General features: G+C 59.0%; 1 protein-coding gene across 8 annotated transcripts in view; it reads right to left on the reverse strand.

Moving 5' to 3' along the window:
* Positions 1-22,530, reverse strand: part of SYT7 (synaptotagmin 7) — a 63,534-nt gene that overhangs the window by 4,004 nt on the left and 37,000 nt on the right. For 4 of the 8 annotated variants that reach the window (XM_070457455.1, XM_070457454.1, XM_020916859.2 and 1 more), the window contains 7 exons: positions 19,920-20,288; positions 15,895-16,017; positions 10,918-11,053; positions 6,218-6,488; positions 3,063-3,232; positions 2,303-2,417; positions 1,596-1,795 (listed from right to left, as the gene is read on the reverse strand). In XM_070457455.1, coding sequence (XP_070313556.1) covers positions 1,596-1,795; positions 2,303-2,417; positions 3,063-3,232; positions 6,218-6,488; positions 10,918-11,053; positions 15,895-16,017; positions 19,920-20,288 — 1,384 coding nt within the window. The remainder of the gene's footprint in view (positions 1-1,595; positions 1,796-2,302; positions 2,418-3,062; positions 3,233-6,217; positions 6,489-10,917; positions 11,054-15,894; positions 16,018-19,919; positions 20,289-22,530) is intronic. The other 4 variants (XM_020916861.2, XM_070457457.1, XM_020916860.2 and 1 more) reach the window with 1 other exon arrangement.

Consider the following 22,530-nt stretch of genomic DNA (forward strand, 5'->3'; position numbering starts at 1 on the left):
GGGGATTCATTTGTTGTTGTTCAGTCACTCAGATGTGTCTGAGTCTTGGAGACCCTGTGGACTTTATACTATCAACCTAATCCTACCTGCCTCCATGTTAGAAGCTTCACAGCCTCAGGGGGGCTGTGTGTGTGGTCCCCTGGCTAAGCTCAGCCTTGTGACTGGTGGTTAGCTCAGAGCATAGGGCTCCCTAAGCTACCTGGGCCAAAGGAAGAACAAATCCACCTTTATCTCGGTTCAGCCAGCAGAAGGTAGGACTCACCCAACTCCAAAAGGCTAAGCTTGAGAAAAGACTAAGCTGGTGAAGGAAGGGCTCAGCATTCGTGGTCCCACTGGGATGTGGGCGATGCTGTCCTGGGCACCCGTCCCACCTGAGACCACAGGTCAGCAAGTCATACATACTCCCTGGGCCTTGCTGGATGGCCGGCAGGGCCAGCTCGCCTCTTTGGGGCCAGCTCACCTCTTTGGGCCAGCTGCTTCCTTCCCACCTCCAGTAGCTAGGTTCTCCATTCCTGTCTGTCTGAGGGGTGCCTCCACCTCGGCCCCCTTCCCTGTGGGTGCCCAGGCCACTTCCCATTTCCCTCATACTGGGCCATCCCCCTGGGTGACCCACGTTCTTCCCTCACTTGCTCCTGGCATCTTCCCTTCCCCATACCTACCTGATCAACCAACTTCCTGCACTGTTCCTGGTCAAATCTCCATGCCTGATTGGACACCCGTGCCCTAACTGGGAACTTTTCAGTAATAACCTTCATTACGATAATAGCTAACATACATGTTCTATGTGCTGTGTTAAGCATCTTGACTGTGTTATTTAATCCTCCCAGCACCCTGTGAGGCTAGGTTTGTCTTACTCTCATTTCAAGAAAAAAAATGAGGCTCATAAACGTTATGACTGTCAAGAGGTAGAACAGGGCCCTGGATCCAGGGAGGATGACTCTCAAGCCCACACTCCCAACACTAAGCCATAGCCAAACAACGGAATAGACATTTCAAAGTAGAAGAGAGATGGGTTTACGGTACAGAATTGCATCCTGGAAAAACTCAAGGCCAGGCATGGACTTTCTGTTAGTATATGATAAAGAGAGGTCAGTTTCTGCAAGGGGAATGTCCACATGCCTCAGGCGGTTCTTCCAATACCCTGCAAAGCTCCATTTTGCAAACGAGAACACTGAGGCTCAGAGAGGCAAGGTCCTACAGCTGTGGAAGAGCAGAGGAGGGAGGAACCGAAGCCAGGTCTTCGGAGCCTGACTACAGCTCTCAACGCAAGCCCCAGGCTGCTCACCCTCTGCAGGCAGAACCCAGGGCGACACTGATTTACACTGTCAGAGGGTCCTGCCCAGAAAACCCTCTTTGGGGAACCCAGGACACTTTTCCCTATCATTTCCTTCTTTCCCTGCTCCTCCAGTGGTCTGTCCTGAACTGATGGACCCATGGGAGGACGCTGAGGGGCAAATCTCGACCAATCCTCTCCTTTTCAGATGAAAACAGAGAGACCGACCCCCTCTCCCTCCTGCTGTCCAGCCCTGCGCTCACTCACTACCCCCGGCAGCTCCTTTTAAGGACACACCCTTGCCAGGCGCTCCCCCTCCTACCTTGCCAATGACGTCGTTGCGGCTGAGCTTGTCCTTGTCCATGACAGTGATAATGATGGTCGTCTCCCTCAGCTTCTCCGTGGGGATGTCGAAGGCAAAGGACTCGTTGAAGATGGGGTTAAGGTTCCTCTTCATCGTCACCGTCTTCTTCTTCTCCACCCGCTTGTCCTTGTACATCAGCCACACCTTCACGTAGGGGTCTGGGGGACACCAGGGGGAAGGGTCAGAGTGGAGAGGGGAAGCTCGGGCAGGAAGGGCTGTGCACTTTCCCTGCGGGGTGAGGAAAGCCCAAGGATGAAGCGGGGTGGGGGGACCGGGGGCATCAGCAGATGGAGGAGCTGCCAGGGACTGTGGCCATTGCCTAGCGCCCTTCTGGGGACACAAACGGGAAGACTGAGAGGCCCAGGTCTCACTCGAGGTCACAGATAAGACGTGTCGGAGCTGGGGCTAGAACCCAAGTCCCCCCCACCATCGTGTTCACTTTCTTCCCGATCCTGAGCAGGGCAGAGTTCAAGATGATGCTGACCCTGGGGGTACTCCAAAAGCGGCCACCAGGGCTCTAGCGTAAAGGCGTGGGGACTGGAGGTGGGGCCTGGGGGTCGGGGGTGAAGCCCACAGCCAGGACCCTGCTGTTCACATCCAGCATGACTCGTGTGCACCAGAAGCCCCCTGGCCCGTCCGCCCCTGGCTGTGAGAGGCGCCAGCACCTGACGTGCCCCCGATGTCCATGGCTTTGAGGTTCCGGGCTTTGATGATGTTCACGATGATGGAGTTGGCAGAGGGGTTGTAGCAGAGAGACAGGAGCAGCTCGCCTCGGCTCCCCTGAGAGGGAGAACAAGAGGGCCGTGGGGACCAGGGGACCCCTCCCCTTGCACCTGGGTGCTTACCCACCCCCCCGTCACAGCTGCATAGCTGGTTTCCCTTCATCTGGCAGTTCTGGGCCCTGCTCCCCAGGCTCTCTATCACTGCCCAGGCTCCCCAGGTGCTGAGCACTGGCACTGGCCTTGAGACAGCTGGTGGGAACTCGGGTCTGCCAGGCCCCACCGACCCACCCTGCCCACAACCTTCCTGATTCCCTTCCATTGAGGAGGGACTAGGACCCCATCTGGACTTCCCCGGTGGCTCAGATGGTAAAGAACCCCCCTGCAATGCAAGACAGGAAGCGTAGGTTCAATCTCTGGGTGGGGAAGGTTCCCTGGAGAAGGGAATGGCAACCCACTCCAGTATTCTTGCCCGGGGAATTCCATGGACAGCCTGGTGGGCTACAGTCCATGAGGTCGCAAAGCATCACAGACTCAATGGACATGAGTTTCAGCAAACTCTGGGAGATAGTGAAGGACAGGGAAGAGTGGCGGGCTGGAGGCCATGGGGTTATAAAGAGTCATACATGACTCCGAACTGAGCTGAACAACAACCAGGACCTGGTCTGTTAGCTCCCCAGCCAGGGACCTGCAGGTAGGGCCTTACACTCCCATCGCTGCATGGCTTCAGATCCTTCCAGAAGGTCTGCATCTGGGTCAGGTCCACCTTGTTGAGGGGGATGGACACCTCCCCGATGGGGTCGTTGCGGCTGAAGCGGTCATAGTCCAGGACCTGGAGGTAGAGGACCCTCTGCACCACCTTCTCGTAGGGGAAACCTGGGGGCAGACAGTGCAGGTGAGGAGCAGGGCGGAGCGGCCACAGGGAGCCCAGGCGGGGCAGCGCTCTGGGGCAGGAACATGTGCACTCAGACCTCCCTGAGTGTCAGCAGGGACCGTCTCCTCTGTCTCCCTGGACAGTTCTGTGTGGTAGATGGTATCGTGTCCATTTTACAGATGAGGAGACTGATGCTCAGATGGCTTACATTATCGGCCCAAAGACCCACAGCTAATCAGGAGCAGACCATTCATTCACTCGTTCATCACGAGTGCATCCTGGCAGCCGGGCAGTGGCCCCCCTTGCCTTCTGGGCAGTCCTGCCGCTGCCAATCATCCTGAGACAAGCCTGGGCATGTGGCCCTGCCTGAGATGGCCAGAGCTGCCAGAAAGCAAGACCCAGGAGGACACAGGACAGAGGGAAATGGCAAACGTGGAGAAACAGCACCAGACACCTGTCTCAGGACTCTGCGTTTTCGCCCTAGCCTCCCGCGAATGCATCAACCCATCCTTCCGTCCTTCTGTCCTTCCGTCCTTCCTCAACAGATCAGCAGCATCCCGGTCTCCACTGCCACCTTCCCGTCCAAGCCACTGTCACCTCTTGCCCAGACAGTCACAAGAGTCTCCAAACAGCCCTCCCTGCTCGTGAGCTTTCTCCTAGAGCCCATTCTCAACACAGCAGCCAGAGTGAGCTTTTAAAAATAGAAATCACATCATGATACTCTCCGGCTTAAAGCCTTTCAATGGCTCCCAGTGCACTTAGGATAAAAGCCGGGTGCCCTGCCACGGCTTCAAGTCCTTCTATAATTTGGCCCGCTGTCCTCTCCCAGCTCACCTCACGACCGCTCTTCACTCAATGACTGGGCTCCAGCCACCCTGGCTTTTCTTGCCCTGGCCCCACCACGCCGTGTCTCAGCCTATCCTCTCCCGTCAGGTCTCAGCTTTCTTTCCCAACGTCCCAGAGGGGCTCGGATCTCCTGTTTTATACACTAGCCCATTCCTTTCGCAGCACTTATCACAGGCTGCACTAGAGATTTATGTTTCCTTGAGTCTGGCTTTCCCAGTAGGCTAGAATTTCCAGGAAGGCATCTTTGTCCTCAGCCACCACCGGATCCCAGCGTCTAACACCATTTCTGGCATACTGTAGTAGGCACTCGATTAAATATTTGTTAAGCGAATCAATCATTGAACAAATGCCCGTGAAAGGGCCTGATGGAACAGCTGGAGTGTTCCGGGCTGGAAAAGAACCTCAGGCCAGAGCGGAGGGCCAGGGCAAGGCGCTGGGACAAGATGGAAGATACTGGGGAGCCAGAGGAAGGTCTGAAGCCTGACAGTCACTGGGCTTTGGGAGGCTTAGTAGGAGGAAGAGCTGATAGCTGACCTGGGAGGGCCGGGGGTGTGGGCCAGCCTGGAGGCCTCAGGAGATGCGATCCTGAACCAGGGTGTGAGCAGGAAGGAGAGAGAATACTTAAGATCTTGGCTCAGCTGGTGGAGAAGATGAAGGGAGAGGAAGAGTTCTGCAGGATTCTAGTGCCTTCCACCAAAGATGCAAGAAGCACAGAGTTGCCTCTGATAGGAACAGGTGCACTCGAGGAGGAAATTCTTTGTCCCTTGAGACTCCAGCTTCTGAATTCTTGAGAGGGGGCCCATATCAAGGGGGGCCATGGGCTGTGTCTTGCTCACTTTGGAGTACCCCAGGCACCTGTTCAAGTGACTGTTTTTGCCTCACCATGCAGTTTATGGGATCTTAGTTCCCTAACCAGGAATTGGACCCCAGGTCCTTACCAGTGAAAGCATGGAGTCCTAACCACTGGACTTCCAGGGAATTCCCTAGGTGACCTTTGGCATCTGTTTTGGTGAAATGCATGCAGACAAGTGTACTGGAAATGTTGAAGGCTCAAAGAAGTCCCTGAACCTGAGTCAGCTCTCTTCAACACCAGCCTCCTATCTGGAAAACTCCTATTCATCCATCAAAACCCATTATGAATGACCCTGCCTCTGAGAAAGTTTTCAGTGTCACCAACAGTTTACATTGGAGTCTTGCAGCATCTGCCATGCAATGTATGGTTTAATTATCTACACATCTGTGTTTTCCAAGCAATGCCTTAAGGGTCATAATGGTGCCTCATTCTGTACCCTTAGGGCCCAGGACAGTGCCCAGCCCATAGTTGATGCTGGGTAAATGTTTGCAGAAGGGATCAGTGGATTGAGGCTCTGCCCTTAAACTTCACCCGACCAGCTGGCCACCTACACCAGCAGACAGTTGAGCCTCTCACTGGTTATGCCGTCTCTAAACGGGCCCCCATGCAGAACTGAGGACCCCATGCAGAACTGAGGACCCCATGCAGAACTGAGGAGGGGAGAAACAAACAAGCCCCCACTAGCTCACCCTGAAGGAATTATTTAGTGGGTGAGCTGGCTGTCACCCGGCCAAAGGGTGTTTAACAAACGGATATGAAGTGTTTTCTGGGTGTTGTGAGTGCTTTTACCATTCGCTGATTTTGTTTAACCCTCACTATTATCTTCATTTTACAGATGGGGAAACCATGGCACAGAGAGGTTTAGGAACCTCCCCCAGGTCACACAGCTAGCAAGCAGCCGAGCTGAGATTTGAACTCAGGCAGCCTGGGCCACAGCCTGGGTTCTTACTCCCTACACTATGGTCATTGCAGGTGTTCCTCCTCTGGATCCTGCGGTTACCTCCCCTCCTTCCTGCATGCCTGAGGATGGGTCCTGGGTCCGGGCAGTGGCCCAGCTTTCCTCCTTGCCCTCTGGCTGTGATGCTGGCTCCACTCAGCCCTGTAACCTCATCCCAGCCGGACATGAAATGCATCAGGGTAACTGGGCTGAGCTACTAGGCCTGTGTGTGTGTGTATCTGTACAAGTGTGTTTGTGCATGTGGTCATCTGTGTGTGTGTGTGCCTGGGCAGTGTGGGGGACAGCCAAGGGGAAGAGGGGACTCTGGGGGCAGGGGCGGCACGGCCTCACCTTCGAAGAGGAAGGTCTCGTTCCAGTGGGGGTTCAGGTTCTTCCGCTTCACCTTGGTCTCCAACTTGTGCTTCTTGTCTGGCAGCAGGTAGATCTTGACGAAGGGGTCGCTGGTGCCACTGAAGTCCTTGGCCGGCAACTCCTGGGCCTTCATGATCTTCACGGTGAGCGTGGACTCCTGGAAGTTGTAGCCGACGCTGAACTGGATCCGGCCCAGGTTCTCTCGGCTACAGCCCTCGTGGGCCTCGTCCTCCTCGGAGCCTGGGGAGAGCTGGGGGCAGGGGAGAGGCAGGCAGCGTTGGGGGGAATTCTGCTTCCCCGAGGCCCCCTCCACAGCCCAGTGGGGTTGGGAGGTCCCCCTGTGCCCAAGGCTGGCCCAGCTTCAGAGAGCTGCCTCCGCCCCCGCCCCATCACCACGTGGGGTTGGTGGCGGCACCTCTCCTGCTCACATCTCGGTGGTGAGGAAGCCAAGTGCCTTGACCAGGATCACACACGGAGAGGGGGCAGAGCCAGGACAACCCCTGAACCCCAGAGCCGTGTGCACCCCACTCCCCAGCCCCAGCCTCTCCTTGCAGCCCCAGGTCTGCCCCCCACCCCCAGCTTCACCACAGGCTGCTTCGCCTCCCCTGGTGCGCCCTGGGACCCCAGGTCCCTCCTCCTCCTTTCCTCCCTTCCATCAGCCCTACGGGAGGGCCCCCTGTGAACTACACCAACGCAAAAACCTGGGCTACAAAACAGATGAGGGAGATTGTTCTCATCTCAAAAGAGTTTACCACGGCATTTCTTTAGAAAGGGACTCTCTGGGGTTCTGAGGATAAAGAGATTTACAAAATAAGAGAGGTGAATTTTCAGAAGCAATGTCTATTTGTGTAAAGCGGGGACATGCAAAGTGCAGATTCCCAGGCCGCATCCCTGGGGAGCCTCCTGTTTTGGGGGCTGGGGTGGGCCTCGGCGGCAGCGTTTTTCCCTAGGAGCCTCAGATGACAGTACTGCGCCCGGATGGCTGCAGAGGGGGCCGCACCTGCATTCGGTCCTCATCCCCGGGGCTGGCATTTGGCTGGGCCAACCCAGCAACCAACAGATGTGGGGGGTGGCATGGGTGGCCCATGCCCCGGAGGAAGTCGAAAAAGTGGGAAGTAACTGGGGGAAGGTCTCTCAGCCAAGTGTTCCCGGCCGTGGTTGCTCACTGGGGACACCTGTTTAGGTTTCAGAATCATGCCCTTCCCCCAGCCACCTGCGTCCTTGCCTGGGTCCTATCCTAGATCCCACCCCTGACCCAGGGATCCACACGGTCCAGGCATTCCTGTCTCTGGGCTTCCCAGGTGGCTCAGTAGTAAAGAATCTGCCTGCCAGTGCCAGAGACCCGAGTTCGATCCCTGGCTCGGGAAGACCCCCTGCAGAAGGAAATGGCAACCCACTCTAGTGTTCTTGCCTGGAGAATCCCATGGACAGAGGAGCCTGGTGGGCTACGGTCCATGGGGTTGCAAAAGAACTGGACACGACTCAGCAACTGAACAATAACAATTCCTGTCTCTAAAAGCGTCTGAGGTGATTAAGAGCCAGGGTGGGGCCCAGGGTACCACATTTAAGACAAAACTGCTGGAACTAGTTTGATTTCCCTCCTTCCCCTGCAGAAGACTTTCCTGTGCCCCCTCCTTCCTCCTGGAGCAGCCCCAGGCTCTGAACCACTAATACAGGTGACACAAATGGGTATGATCTGCACTGACCGCGGTGGAAGTCTCTTACATCACCTTCTTGCTGAATCCTGACAACAGCCGGGAGAGGTAGTTATGACCACTCTCTAGCTGAGGAGACTGGCTCAAAGAGGTTAAGTCACAAGTCCAAGATTGCATAGCAGTATGGATTCTCTCTGACTTGAAAGTCCACTCTTTCCACCAGAGCAGGCCCACATCCCAGAGTGATTTTGAGACTCTCCCACCACCCCCTCTCAAGCCAGTGTGTGGACTCCCCTGCCGCAGGTGAGAGGCACCCAGATCACACCAACAGTGACCACCCTGGGCCCAGTCCTGTTTGCTGTGCCCTCAGCTACTCCCTCCAGCTTCCTGATGGAGCAGACACTGCCGGGCTCTAGTCTGGTTTGGGGCACAGAGATTACTGCCTCAAGCAGCCTGTGACTAAGTGATGAGCCAGAATTCGAACCCAGGTCAGTGCTCGGCCATCATGAATAATGCCCTTCCAGCTGCCCTCACTCTCACACTCAGATCCAGTGTCTGGGGCTTCACCAGCCACACCCCTGGTCCTGCCTGGAGGTGGGAGCAGGGTGGAGCTGCCTCCCCTGCTCTTCTCACAGCGGAAGTGGGTCTCCCCAGCCCCACCCCTTGGCCGGATCCAGGCAGCCCTGTGCAAGCTCCATCCAGGCCTGCTGAGAATCTGGCTTTCCAACTCAAGTCCAGTTTTCCCCGGGAGCTCCTTCCTTCTCCTCCTACTGGTCCCACTCCCTCTGAATCTGTTTTTGCATCTATAGAGTGGGACCATGAGACAGACCTATGTTATGGGGTTCCAGGAAAGGTTAAAGGGACCCTTCTGTGGTCCTGGCCACAGCCTGGCCCCTGCCACTGCTGGCCATGGACTGAGAGCCTGGGGCAGGCAGTCCCTTCCAGGACCACTCGCCCCTCCCCATGCCTTCTAAAATTGGGGTGAAGACCCTGGTGACCGGAGTGCAGGTGACCCCAGCCCCACCTCGTCTGGTTATTTGGATCCTGGTTCTCAAACAGGGTGGTCTAGGCTGAGAGGCTTAACCTGGGCCAGTGACTTCACCTCAGAAGTGGGCAGTGGCTCTGTGCCCACTGCCAGTCTTCCCAAACTACAGCCCTGAGCCCTGATTAACCAGCTGGGGCAGCTCCTGGATCTGTTTCCATGGCAAACAAGCTAGCCACCACCTCCCCACCCCCACCCTCCCCACCAAGGGATGGAGGAGGTGCTACCTCAGCCCCAGCTCTGGTAGAAGTAAGCAGGCAGGAGTAACCCAGATGGGTTACCCAGATGGGGGTATGGCTAGGCCTCCTCTCTGACCCCTTCCCCTCAGTCCCTTTGTCCGAAAGTCTATATTGGGTGCCCGACTTGTTTTCTGACCCCTGAGCTTTGGACAGTCTGGGACCTGGAGATCAGCCTGGGGCCTGGTTTCCTTCTGCCCTATTCATCTTCATCATCACTGCTAATGCCAGTGACCCAGCTGTGGCCTAAGGCTAGGCAATTAGACCCTGCCTGCCCACCTCTGAGCATCCGCTGAGCACGTGAGCGGGCTCTGGGGCCTGCACTCCTTCTTCTGCCTGAGGCTGCCGGCCCCTCCCTGGAGGCAGGAAGGGGTAGGCGAGCTGGCTGGGAAAGGGCCGTCCCTTCTGGGAACCTGGCTACCAGGAAGCTGGAACCAATTAAGAGGCTGTGCAGGGAGGCAGGATGGACTGTGCCGAAGGCCCGCCCAGAGGAGAGGAAGGCCATGCTGATCTACATGGGTGGGGGAAGACAGGCAGGAGGGTGGTGGAGGATCAGGCAGGCGGCGCTCAGGGCGCGCAGGAAGAAGGGGCCAGGTGAGAGGCCGAAGGAAGCTCAGATCTGGAATGTTGAAAAATCTGATACCCTAGTCTGTATTCCAGAGAAATGCAGACTTGGGCCCCTAGCAGGCCTGCTGACTGGGAATCTGCATTTTAACAAGATGTCCCAATGATGTGTGTGCCTATCACAATCTAGAAAAGGGGAGTGTGGATGGATAGTTTGAGCCAACCAGAAGCCTAAATGGCAGGAGGGTGGGGCCTGGGTCTCCAGGGGCCTCTGGGAAGGTGGGGAGTGCAGTGTCAGAATGGTGGGCAAGGGAACACTGACTTGAATCATGTCAGGTCTAGCAAGGGCCCAGGAGCCCACCAAGCCCCCTTTCCTCTCTCTCTACAGGAGGGACAGGGAAGATAGGGAGGAGCTAAGGGGAGACGGGAGGGGTACCCAGGTCTAGGGATGGGAAATGATTTGTCCCCACTAGGAATCTAGCAGACACTGGGTTCCCACCCTCAGGTCCTCGCCAAGCCTTCCCGGGACTTCTGGGCTGCCAAAGCTTTGACTGACTCAGGCCTGACCTCTGCGGCTGCCCAATCACAGAGGGCTTGCTTTGGGGCCACAGGACCTGCAAGGAGCTCTTTGGAAAATGCAGGTGGGGCAAATGGCTGTGACTCATTGCCGCCACCAGGGGGCGCCATGGGAAGCAACACCCTCTCCCGCGCGAAAACACCTCTGATCCACAAGGGCTGGGATCCCAGGAGGGTAGGGTCCACAGAAGGACTAGGACCAGAGGAGTTCTGCTCTCTTTTCCTCTTTGAGCCTCAGCCGGCCCTCAGCAATGGGGTCCCTGGGAAGGGATACCCAGAGTGCCACCTGATGCCTCCATGCAGCGGGCGGTCCCTCCAAGAGAGGGGACACCTCCCCCCCAAGTCTTTGGCCCACCAGCCTTTCCTCCAAGGATCATGTATCAGATTTTCTAAGACCCTGGCTCTACCCAGAGACAGGAGGAGGATGGGGATTCTTGGTCTGCCTTGACAGATGAGGAAACTGGAGCACAGACAGGCTGCTGGGGTGAAAGAGCTGGAGAAGGACACAGGGCAGCCTCACTCGGCCACCAGGGTCATTCTCCTGCATGACTGACCCCCACGCTCCACACCTCCCGCCCCCCGCCCCGGGCCCCCCGCTCTTCTCACCATGAGCATCTCACTGGTGAGGGAGTTGACGAGGTCTGAGACGGAGGAACGGGGCTCGGTCCGGCGGTCAGACTCATCGTGGGGCGTCTGGCCGGGCACTGGGGCTGTGTTCACTGCCTTCCCTCCTGCAGGCAACCTGGGGGCAGGAGGGATCTGAATGAGTGTGGGCCCGGAGGTGGGCTGGGCTGGGCGCCGCCAGCCTGGGAAGCGGCAGGACCTTCTGGTACTCAAGCGGCTGCCACCTCCTGTGGGCCAGCAGGAGCCCTCCCCCTTGCCTCTGCCCCTGCGTGATCTGGCTGGACATCCCCTGGCAGGCGCTTTTTTGGCCCGGACCCTAGAAAGTACCCCACCATGTAGCCCCTGCTCACGGGGTGCTCTCTGAGCACCCGCCCTCCCTAGACACTCCCTCCACCCCTGCTGGCCCCAGCCCAGAAGGGAGGCTCCCGAGACGATGTGTCCAGCTCCCCTGTCCGCGTCATTTCCCTTGGCAAACACGCCCAGAGCTCCTGTCTCCTAGAGGCCCCACCTGTTTGTTCAGGCTCAACAGGAATACAGGTGCCCTTTAGACCCCAGACTGACCAGGTGAGGTTGGGACCAGTGTCCACCCAGTACTATCCACTAGAAATTTTCACGTCCACGTGTGGCTATTGAGCATTTGAAACGTGGCCAGCACAACTGAGAACCGAATTTTTTCTTTTGATTGACGTAATTTAGATTTAAATGGCTACCTACTGGATGGGGCAACTCTATATCGCCTTGATCCCGTCTCCACCCTCCTTGCACTGTGAGGACTGCACTTTGATAAGGCTCTCACCCGGGGTCAGAGGAAGACAGGGTTCCACTGAGAAGCCCCCAGCTCTGACGGTTCTACTCCAGGCCCCTATCTACACACTGACTCTGTGCAGCCCCCCGGGAAGCTGGGCTCTCTGGCCCAGCGGCTGGGTGGTGAGCCAGGCTCCATCTAGCCAGGATTCAGGAAGCCTGCCCGGGGAGGGGACCAGGCTGGAACATCCCATGAGGGAGAGAGGTGGGGGCAGGCAGCGAGGAAGGGGCCGTGTGGTGGGGAGCGTGGGGCTTATGACGGGCTACGGTAGAACAGCTTCGAGGCTGCCAGAGCCATAGACTCGGAAGCACACACAGGCTGGACGCAAGCCATGGCCCTCGGAATGGACCAGCCACCAGCACCCACGGTTGGCTACGACAGGCAGACAGGACATGCATGGAATATGCCAGGACCTGGAGGGGAGACGCCAGGACCCAACAGCGGGGTGTGTGACACACACACACACACACACACACACACACACACAAACACACACGAGTCCACAAAAGCACAACAGACACCCAGGCAACAGGGAGAGACACGGCATGGGCAACCAGGCGGATCGACCAGAGCAGCAAGACGACGCACACGCAGCGCTGTGCACACTTAGATTCTGAGAGGACACACATTCGGGGAGGCCCGGGCATGCCAAGGGGTGCATGTGAACTGGGACACATTCAGCAGGCAGCAGTTTCGGGGACAGACGCCACGGGACTCAGACGCACGGTGCAGCTGCTGTGAGAACCTGGCCTCATCCAGACAACATGGAAACCACCCCAGGACACGCGGGGCACCCTCCCAGAAACCGAGCCAGGACACGCGGGGCACCCTCCCAGAGGCGGGCCACAGCAGAGCACACGCACGCATGCACGCCCCACAGACACACACACGCACACATGGACACGTGCTCACGCAGACAGGCACGGGGAGGAAGAGGAGACTGAAATAGCTGGAGAGGTAAAGTCAGGTTAAAAATAGAGTGGGAGAGGAGGAGAGAGCCGAGATTGACCGCTGAAGGTATGAGAAAGTCGGAGTTATTCTGGCCACACCACAGCATCAGCGCAGCTGCCAAGCAGCCTGGGAAAAGATGGTCAGCGCCACTGAAGCTACCGGAGGTCACAGGACAGAGAGAGACAGAGAGACGGGGGCACAGAGGCAGGGGGCCCGGCCTGGCCCAGGGGCGTCCCTGTGAGGAGCAGATGGGAGGAAGGAGACAGGGAGGGAGGGAGAGAGGCCGAGAAAGGTTAGTCGGACACGAGTGAAGAGGCTGCAGGGTGGACAAGGCGACAAGGGGCGAGGCGGCCGACAGGAGAGGCAGAGAGGAGGCGGGGACACACACCGGGACGGAGACATGGCGGCTTCAGAGCGGGTGGCAGCGATGGGTTGGCCAGGTCCCGCCCTGCCCCCCGACCCCACTCTGGGGGGGGGGGGGCCATGGTGGAAACCATTTGGATCCCGAGGAGCGACGGTGAGAGGGATGGACGGGGCATGAGGCATGCGTGGGTGCAGGGCAGCGTGGGCGAGGTGGGCCGGGTGAGCAGGGCATGGGAGCCAGGGGTGGCCGTGGCCTCCTTCCCTCCCCCTCGTGGTCCCAGGAGCCGTCTGCATCTCTTAGGGCTCCAGCGCCGAGGCCTAGGGGCCTGGGGGATCCTGGATGGGGGGGTTCAGGGCCACCAAGAACTGTGGGAGTGGGGGGCAGTGACTTGCTAAATGCACCCCCATCTTGCTTCTGACCTGGAGTGGCCACACCTCCTCCTAAGGGCCCTCCTATCTCCCGGGAACCTGCGGCTAACAGACCTGGGGGGCTGGATGCTCTCCCCTACAACAGCCAAGGGCCACCCATCTGTTACCCAGGCGACACCCAGCCAAGGGGTCAGCTGGGTGGAGAAGGGGACACTGGGACTGGAGGGTGAACCCTGGACGTGGAGGCAGAAGCTGAGGAGGAAGGGAACAGCTGACCCAAGCTCACCATTGCAAGGTCCATGCAGCCAGGAGCCCAGAGGGGTGGACCCTAAACTGCCCGGTGCCGGGAGGGTGACGCCAATGCCAAGCTTGGGGGAGGGGAGAGTGCCGGGCAGAAAGCACCCTAGCTGTGGCCCATTGCCCGAGAAACACCCTGACAGCCATGAGAAATGAGCTTCCGGGATGGAGCAGGTGTGACTGGGTGGGAATGGCCTGGGTCCACTCGGAAAGTCAGGCTGGGTGGGGGCGAGGGCTCAGGGCCCTCACCTCCACACCCACCTTTCCCAGAAAGGCAGGGGATGACTGATGCAATGATCAGAAGGCATGAGTGTGTTAAAATATGGAGTGAGACCTGAGTGGCAAGGAGGTAAAAATAGGCGGTGGGTGAAAATGGAGCCAGTTAATTAACACATGGGTGATGTGAAATCTCGTTTCCAGCCTGCATCTGCTCCCTCACGCTTCACACCTCTGTCGGCCAGGAGCCCGGGTTCTTAGCAAGGCTTTCAGAGGGCTCTCCGCTCCTGCGGCCCCTAGCCCTCTCCCCCACCGCAGGCCAGCCCGGCTCGGGAAGCTGGGACTCCGGTGGTTCCAGTGGCCTGGAGGTGGCAGACTCGGCTCCTCCTGCATCCCAAGACCTGGGATCAGGGTGTGACACATCTGTGCCCTGAGCGGAAGAGCTGGTCCCACGCTCCCCTCCCCCTCTCCGGTCATTTGCAGCTTTGCCCACCAAACATGCAACTGTGAACTTGGGACGGGAAAAAAATAGGAGAGTTGGGTTTCCAGAAGCCACTGCAGAGACAGGCAAGTTGGCTAACTCGGCCTGTCCTCCCCTCACGCACAGGCCCCCGGGAGCAGCCTGGAGAGTCCTTCCTGCACCTTCCAGGCTCTTAGTGAGTGAAGGTCAGGGTCCCTGCCTGGCGGACAGGCTCTGACCCGTGCCTCAAGCCGAGGGGCTGCTCCCTCATTAGAGGCTTGGCATGTCCAAGCTGGAAGGGGTCACCCTGTCCAATCCCTCACTTGACAGACGAGGAAGCAGAGGTCCAGAGAAGGGCTGTGACTTGCCCAAGGTCTCAAAACCAGAGCTAGACGGAGGTGGCCTGGCTGCCAGGCCGCACAGCTCTCCTGTAGGCCTTTCGTCTGATGGAAAGTACAACCCAATCAAGGGGATGCGCCCTCCTTCCGCAATTACAGGTATGTACCTGACCCACCCCAAGGCCAGGCGGGAGGAGGCGGCCAGACCAGATGCAGGGTCATCCCGCCTTAGTGATGCTGCCTGAACCCTGGGCCTCTTGACCTTTGCCGGTCCCTTTCCCCAGGAGAGTGCTCTGCTCCCTCCTTGAGAGGGGGCATCAGATGATGCTTCCCTTGGCCCCTGATGACCAGGGCGATGGATGGTTAAATGCCTCTGCTCAGCCCGTGCTGGGGCCACGTGGGCTACTCCTCAAAGGCCAGCAGCCAGGCTCCCAGTGACAGAGGGCCCAACCAGCCCCTGCTACCTGCTCTCACCCTCCCACCCTCTCCTGTTCCCTCCTCCTGGTACCTCAGGCCCAGGTGGAGGGGGGGCTGCCTTTCTGGTTCTTTCTGATTCCTGGGCCTCTCTCAGGCCCCAGACCTTCCCCACCAGGGCCTCCTCTTCCATGAGGCCTGAGCAGCCAGGTCACATCTCTGCAGGGATGGTGTGTGTGTGTGTGTGTGTGTGTGTGTGTGTGTGTGTGTGTGTGTGTGAGACCATCACCCCAGCGGGACCTCCAGGCAAGAAGGAGGTTGAGGTGGCGGGGATGAGGGAGAACAGGCTGGCACCCCCTCCCTAACATCCCCACCGCCCACCAACCGCCAGAGAAACTGGGATTTCTGGGTCGGGTGGGACAGAAATGAAAGATGAGGGGGCAGCAGAAGGGGAGCCAAGCAGGAAGATGGGGCCGAAAGGCTGGCTTGCTCCGGGCGAGGGCAGGCAGGCCCAGGGAGCAGGCTTGATCCAGAATGGTCCCAGGACAGCCACATTGGCCTCAGGCCCCAAGGGACACCACCAGCGTGGCGGGTGTGAGGGCGCCGGCCGGGGACGGGTCGTCCTCCCGCTCCAGCATCCGCAGAAGGCGCCGCCGCCTCGTCCAGCAGCCGGGGGTCGAGGCTGGCAGCCTCTCCACGCCTCCTTCTCTGCCACGGCCGCCGCAGGCCCTCGCCCGTGCTCGTACCTCTTGTCCCCCTGAGCGTTCTGGTTCTGCTGGGTTCCTGGGTTTTGCAGGTCAGGGATATTGGCAAAGTCATCCTGTTCCGAAAGCCCTAAGACCAAGGATAGCACCACCATCCGGCCTTCCCTGCCCGGGGGGCGGGGTGGGCAGCCCACCAGCCGGGGAGAGAGGAGGAGGAGGCCCCGCGGGGCGGTGGGGGGCAGGGAGGGGAAGGAGAGAGAGAGACAGAGAGACAGAGACAAAGAGAGAGAAGAGAAAAGCATAAGAAACTGGGCCTGCAGAAGAGAAACCAAACTTCAGCACTGTCAACAGTTGTAGAGCAGAGGAGGGGAGGAGGTGGGCTGGGGGGGTGGGGAAGGGAGGGGAATGGAGTGGAGGTGTTTGCAGCCTGAGACCCAGCTCGCCACGGGGGAGGGGCTGGGCAGAGGCATGTGGCTGGGATGCCCAGAGAAAACCCGCAGAGCAGGCTAGGAGGAGTGGAGCCCAGGCCCCCGGACACAGTCCGTATCCAAGGTTGACTCATCTCCAGTTGAACAAAAGCCAGAGGCTACTCAGACCACCTGGGCCCCGAGGAGAAGAGCAGGGGAGGCCCTCTGCTGCTATCTTGCTTGGGGACCCTGTGGGCAGGGGTTTGGGCTTCGAGGCAGGAAGTTCTTAGAAAGCTGGAAAACCCAGAGGGCGCTGCATCCAGTGAAGTCCCTCATCAAGACATCCCTGGGTCAGGGTCACCAGGAGGTGGGTCTGGGGGCCTCCCTCCCAGGTCCTTAGAGACTCAGCCCATTGGAGGAGGTTAGTCTCTTCTGGCATATGGCAGACCGGCCATCCTGCGCCTTCTCCTGTGTCCCCCTTCCTGGAGATCTCGGGAATAGCCACCAAGGCTTTGGGGTCCAGTTCACGGGCCTTTCCTTGGAGACTCAGTCCAGAAGGTGCCAAGGGGCAAAGAGAGAGAGAGACAGAAAGTGCAGGAAGCTGGCCAGGGCTGGAGCGGGCCTGGCAGGACTCGAGGGACCTGTGCCCACAATCAGGGTGGTCTGGAGGAATCCTGCCCTGAGGAAGGCTCAGTTCAGGCGGCCCAGGAATCATCAAGTGGGCAGCAGCGTGGGGCCAGAGGTCAAGGGGTGACGTCTTCTGGGCCAGCTTCTCTCAGAGGACCACTGGGCAGTTGTGGGGCCGCCTGCCCTTTCCAGGGAGGTAAAGTGCCCCTCTAAGCCATCGCAGTTTGTGGGTGTTTTCCGGGTGCTTGGCTGAGCTCCCCCAGCTTTGGCTTCTCAGCTGAACATGGGGAGAGCGATTCTCAAGAGCAGCAGGCATGAGACTGAGGGAAAGAAGGCCAGCCTGATGGGACATCCCAGAGGGTGGGACTCCTGGGCCAGGAGGTCTCCCGCTTCAACCACCATCCAAGAGGGCGAAGTTCACAGAGGACCCGCTGGATGTGGTGGTTTCCTGGAGAGGTTGTCAAAAAGGCGAATGACATATGACGACAGAGGGGAGGGGTGGGGGTCTCGGAAAATGGGGGACGGCCGTGGGGTCTGGAGCCGGTGGATGCTGACTTCTTTGTCTTTGCATCTTCGTCCTGGGCACGGCTGCTCCAGGCTGACACCTGCACTGGCATCTAACTTTCGGAAAGAACGCCCCCTTTCCTCAGGACAAATCCTCATTTTTTCCTTTGTTCCCTGCCCACCGGTACTGTTTCACAGTTGGTAAAATTCCACTTGACTGCCTGGAAGCTGGTTGTGCTGGGGGAAGTCAAACCCAACGAAAACATGTTTTTCCCTGGTTAATGCATTTTTCAGATACTCCTTTTGCTCTTCTTAAAAACAAAACGGCTGCTCTGCATAAGTTCCTGATTTGTCATTCTCTGTGGCATCGCAGGCCACAGGGGCGTGAGTGAAGGGCAAGAGGAAGAGATTTGGGGGAGAAGCTGGTGGTGTTATGGGGGGGTCACATTCTGGAAGCAGGAGGAATGCCTTCTCCCTGCAAGAGGGGGTGGGGTCTTGGGGGGCCTGGTTAGCCTTCTCACCCTGACTCTCTGTGTGGGCCCCCAGCATCTGGGGCGAGAGAAGGATGTCAGAAGCACGCCAGCTGATCTGTGAGAGGGGTCAGGGGCCGGCAAGCTACAGCTGGTGGCCTGTTTTGTGCAGCCCACAAGCTAAGAATGGTTTGTACATTTTTAAAGGATTGTTTTTTTTTTTTTTAAATGTGATCGAGACCACGTGTCCCTCAGAGCCTAAATTATTTATAAATCTGGTCCTTTACAGAAAAAGTTTGCTGAACCCTGCTGTGAGGGACTACAATTGGAGGAGGTGGGGGACGAGTGAGCTCTGGGGATGGCTGGCTGGTGAGGGGCGCGAACACTGCCGTGGGCAGAAGAAACGCTGATGCCCACTCGAGAGTGATGCTCATCGAATCCTGGCTGGCTAGAGAGGGGGAGGGCAGGGGAGGAGGTACCAGTGGCCTTTCTGAGGCTGGCTGCTTTCTTCCCGGAGCCTGGGCATGGGTCCTGCTCCCATGTGACAGCTACAGAATGGGAGGCAGGGTGATGGCTGTGCAGAGGGCCGCCTGCAGTCAGGAGGAGCAGAGGGGTGCAGGGTTCCGGCCGGCTCTCCGTCCTGCTTAAGCCACGGCAGAACCGATTCCCATCACTCTTCCAATCCACACCGGTGCCACAGCATCCGCCCCAGGACAAGCCGCCCTTCTGGAGGCCAGGAGGCTCTGTCGGCTATCTTGTCTCAGGCCGGCGTCCAGCTGAATTCCTGACGGTCCTTGGGTGGGGAAAAGCCCCAGCAGATGCGCTGCCTAGTTTGGCCAAGGAGTCACAGGTGGCATGGCATGTTCCTGCCTGGCCAGGGCCAAGGGTATGGGAAGCTGGCAGAGGACAGGGGTGTCTTCCGTTGGGCTGCCCCTCCCAGGGGTAGCACTCCTGACCGGCTTTCGGGCTGGGGTCTCAGCCAGAGGCACGAGCTCCGAAGGATGCTCAGAATCCTCACATTTTGCCAGTGAGCGGGCCTTCACCTTGGCCTTCCCCTTCCTCCTCCCTTTCTCCTCTCCCAGGCTTAGTGTGCTGGTCTCCTGCTCCATGAAAAGCGCTTCCAGGAAAGACCTGGGTGTTGAGAATAATCCCCAGAGCCTGGAAGGAAGGTCACGTTAGGCCAGAGGAAGGAGGTGATGTCAGGGACTGAAGCCCAGGCCTGCCCCGGGCTCGGAGAGTGCGTGTAGATGCCCAGAGGGACACTGGGCAGAGGGTGCCCTGGGTGGGGCCCTGCCGATGCGGGAGGGGGCAAGCGGACACATGGCAGGGGGCGGGTGAGGGGCACACCCAGCAGAGGGGAATGGTTAGGGCCAGACACAGACGGGGTGTCGTTACCTCTCTGACCCGTGCACGTCAAAGCAGCCTCTGACCCAGAGACGCTTTCTAAAGCTTTGGGGGAACGTTGTGAGGTTTGTCCTCAGGGAATGAGCGGGTCATGGTGGGAGCCAGGGGGGGAAGTGGAGGGCAGGTGGCTATGGAAGGTCGTCGGAGGGACAGAGGACAGGGCCCAGGGCAGGGACAGGGGAAGTGGGAGGGAGGGAGGGAGGAAGTGCAGGGCTGGAAGGTGAGCAGAGTCAGGTTACAGGGACAGGAGGAGTGAGGCCTGGGCGCTGGAGTCAAGGAGACCAGGTTTAGGAGGAGAGAGCTGACAGGGAGGCCAGGAGAGCCTGGGCCTGGCCAGAAGGGGACAGACAGGTCTGGGGACCTCAGGAGCATCCCCTAGTGTCTCCACTGGCTTTTGGGGGGCACCAAGGGGGACTGGGGCCCTCAGGGGGTGGCTCAGATATAAGTCCTTCCACAGTGGGGGGGGGGGTGCGGTGCTTCAGGCACGAGCCACAGCCATAAGAGGCTCGGGAGAGGGTGCCCGAGTCTGCCGGGCACCTTGCCTCAGAGACGGAGGGCTAAGCATGGTTCAGAGCCAGCCGCTCCGAAGGAAACGGGGAGGAAAAGAGGCTGGGTCAGGGAGGTGGGGGCCAGGCCGCTCGAGCGGGGCACTTACAGGAAGGATTTCATGTCCAAGCCTCGGTTTCGAATCTGCCCCACCACGTGGTCCCAGCTGCCCGGGTTGGAGCGGCTGCGGCCGCCGGCCGGCCGGTACTTGGAGCCGGCCGAGGAGCCCTGCCGTGCCTGGCCCCGGCCGTGGGCCCGGGGGTTGGGGCCGGGCACCGAGGCCGCGTGGGCCTGCAGCTGGCCCAGGCTCTGGCTGGTGGTGGGCTGGCTGGGCTGCCGGCCCCGCTGGTGCTGGCTCAGCGGCTGCTGCAGGCTCTGCTGCCGCGTCAGGGTGCGGGGTCGCTGGCATTTCGGCTCTCCCGTGGAGCTGGGGATAGACTCAAGGGTAGTGGCCGTGGACAGGGTGGAGTCCTCGAAACTTGGGGCGGGTGGAGGAGAGGAGAGAAAGGAGAAGCAGGTGAAGGGATCACAGTGGAGGAAAAAGACGCCTAGGGCCAGGACGAGGAGGCCCAAGTGCCGGGCGCGCTCTGCCGGAATACCTCGCCGGGCCTCCATCCGAGCTGTCACCGCTGCCGTCGCCACCACCAACTCACCCAGGAGGCCGCCGCCGCCGGGCCCCCCGCCCACCCAGAGGCCCCCAGGGCGGCCCGCCCAGCCCCCCACCCCGGCCCTGGCTCAGCTAGTGCCCGATACCTCCTGTCTGAGCCGATCTCTGTGCTGGTCTGAGCGGGCCGCGGAGCTGCGCCGCTGGCCGCGTGGTGAAGGCGGGTCCCAGGGCCCCGTGGCTGCCTGTCCTGCTGGAATGGGAGGGGGTGGAGGGAGCTGGGCCACCCCCTCCCGCCATCTCACTGGGGGACCCCAAGAAAGTCCGCCTCTGTGCTCTAAGTACTACTGGCCTTTGGAGACGCCAGGAAATCCAGGCCAGCATGGAGCTGGCCTAGTAACGCGCGGTGAGTCAGGAGCCTCAACAGTTGTCCTGCTTTGTCCTAGGAGGCTGGGGCGTGTCCGGGCCTCGGGGACCTCTGCCCTCTGGCCGGCGCTCTCTCAGGGTTCGCGCTCTGGCGCGGGGAACCCTTCTGGGGCTCCTTGTTTCCAAGGCTTAGTTTCCTTTCCCAGTATGTTGGGAATGGCTCCCAGTCGGACGAGGGGACTTAGGAAAACACTTGGCCGGCTGCTTGGCAGAACTCGAATTACCCAAGTTCTGACAAAGAACAGGGTAATTATCCTGTCCTCTAGGCAGCTGCAATAGAGCACCTACCTCACAGGCCACCAACATCTCTGAAACACGCTGGCAACAGGAAGGACATGGCTCATCAGAGGCAGTCTGGGCTCAGAGAGACCCAGGGTCCAGGCCCCATCTTGGCCGTTTCCTCACTGAGGGACTTTGGGAAAAGGAGGCTACCTCTCAGTTTACTCATCTGTAAAATGGGGTAAAAATTCCGAGCTGCCTCCATCACAGGGTTGCCATGGGGACCTAAAGAGGTCAGACACAGGGAAATATGCTACTGGTCCTTGCTCCCTTGCCAGGGGAAGCTACAGATGTCTCAGAAAATGGAGGCAGAAGGAGGTCTCAGACCACAGGCCTCCTGGACAACCCATCTGCTTTGTCTCCTGGCCAGAGATTTCAGCACCTACAGGGCCAGAGCCTCAGGGGGCCCACCCTCCTCATCTTTTGTTTCTTCCCTCCATATTTCATTCAGTCGTCCACGACTGAATTCATTCATTTCATATCATTCAGTCGTCCACGACTGAATTCATTCATTTCATTTCATTCAGTCATTTGGCCTGTGGGCCAAATGTGGCTCGCCACTTGTCTTCGTGAATAAAGTTTTACTGGAATGCAACCACTGGCATTCATTTACCTGTTGTTTATGGCAGCTTTGGGGCAGCAAAAGCGGGGCTGATAGTCATAAAAGAGACTACCTGACTTGCAAAGCCTATCTCCTATCAGATCTCTTAGAGAGATAGCTTGCCACCTCCTAGTCTGGGGCCACAGGGCAGATGGGACCCCCCCCATCTCCCGCCCCCACCCTGAGCTGCCCGAGAGAGGCCCCGGGGCCCTCGGAGCCACGTTCACCACCACAGCCAGGCAGCCTGGCTCACCCTGAGCCCACCCTGGGAACCAAAAGGACAACAGTTAGGCTGCCCCTGTGGGCTGAGAGAGAGAAAGCGAGAAGAGGGACAGAAAGCCAGAGAAGAATAAAGAGAGAAAGTTAAGAAAGAAAAAGAGAGAGAGAAAGAAAGAAAGGACAGAAAGGAAGGAAGAAAGAGAAAAGCAAAATATGGCTTCAGCTGGGGTCTTGGCAGGGGCGGCAGCCTCACCTGGCTCAGGCCTGGCATCGAGGTGACCCCCAGGGGCAGGCCCTGGCCTGGCTGGCTGGGTGGGCCCACACTCCCCGGGGGCAGGCTAAGGAGCCGGGAGGCCGGCACCAGGGCGGCCGCCTTCTCCTCCTCCTCCCTGACCTCATTTTGGTTTTCTATCACATCCAGAATTAGTCCAATTTACAACCTCTCAGTCACAGGGAAACTAACATCGGTTCCTCCAGGCCTGGAGCCAGCGGAGGGCATGGAGGCCTCAGCCAGCCTAGAGTCTGTGGCCGCAGTAACTATGTGAGGGCGGGGCGCTGGGCCTGGCCCTCTGAAGGATGGTGGGGCTTCCC

This window comes from Odocoileus virginianus, chromosome 28 (assembly GCF_023699985.2).
Source record: "Odocoileus virginianus isolate 20LAN1187 ecotype Illinois chromosome 28, Ovbor_1.2, whole genome shotgun sequence".
NCBI classification, from domain to species: Eukaryota; Metazoa; Chordata; class Mammalia; order Artiodactyla; family Cervidae; genus Odocoileus; species Odocoileus virginianus.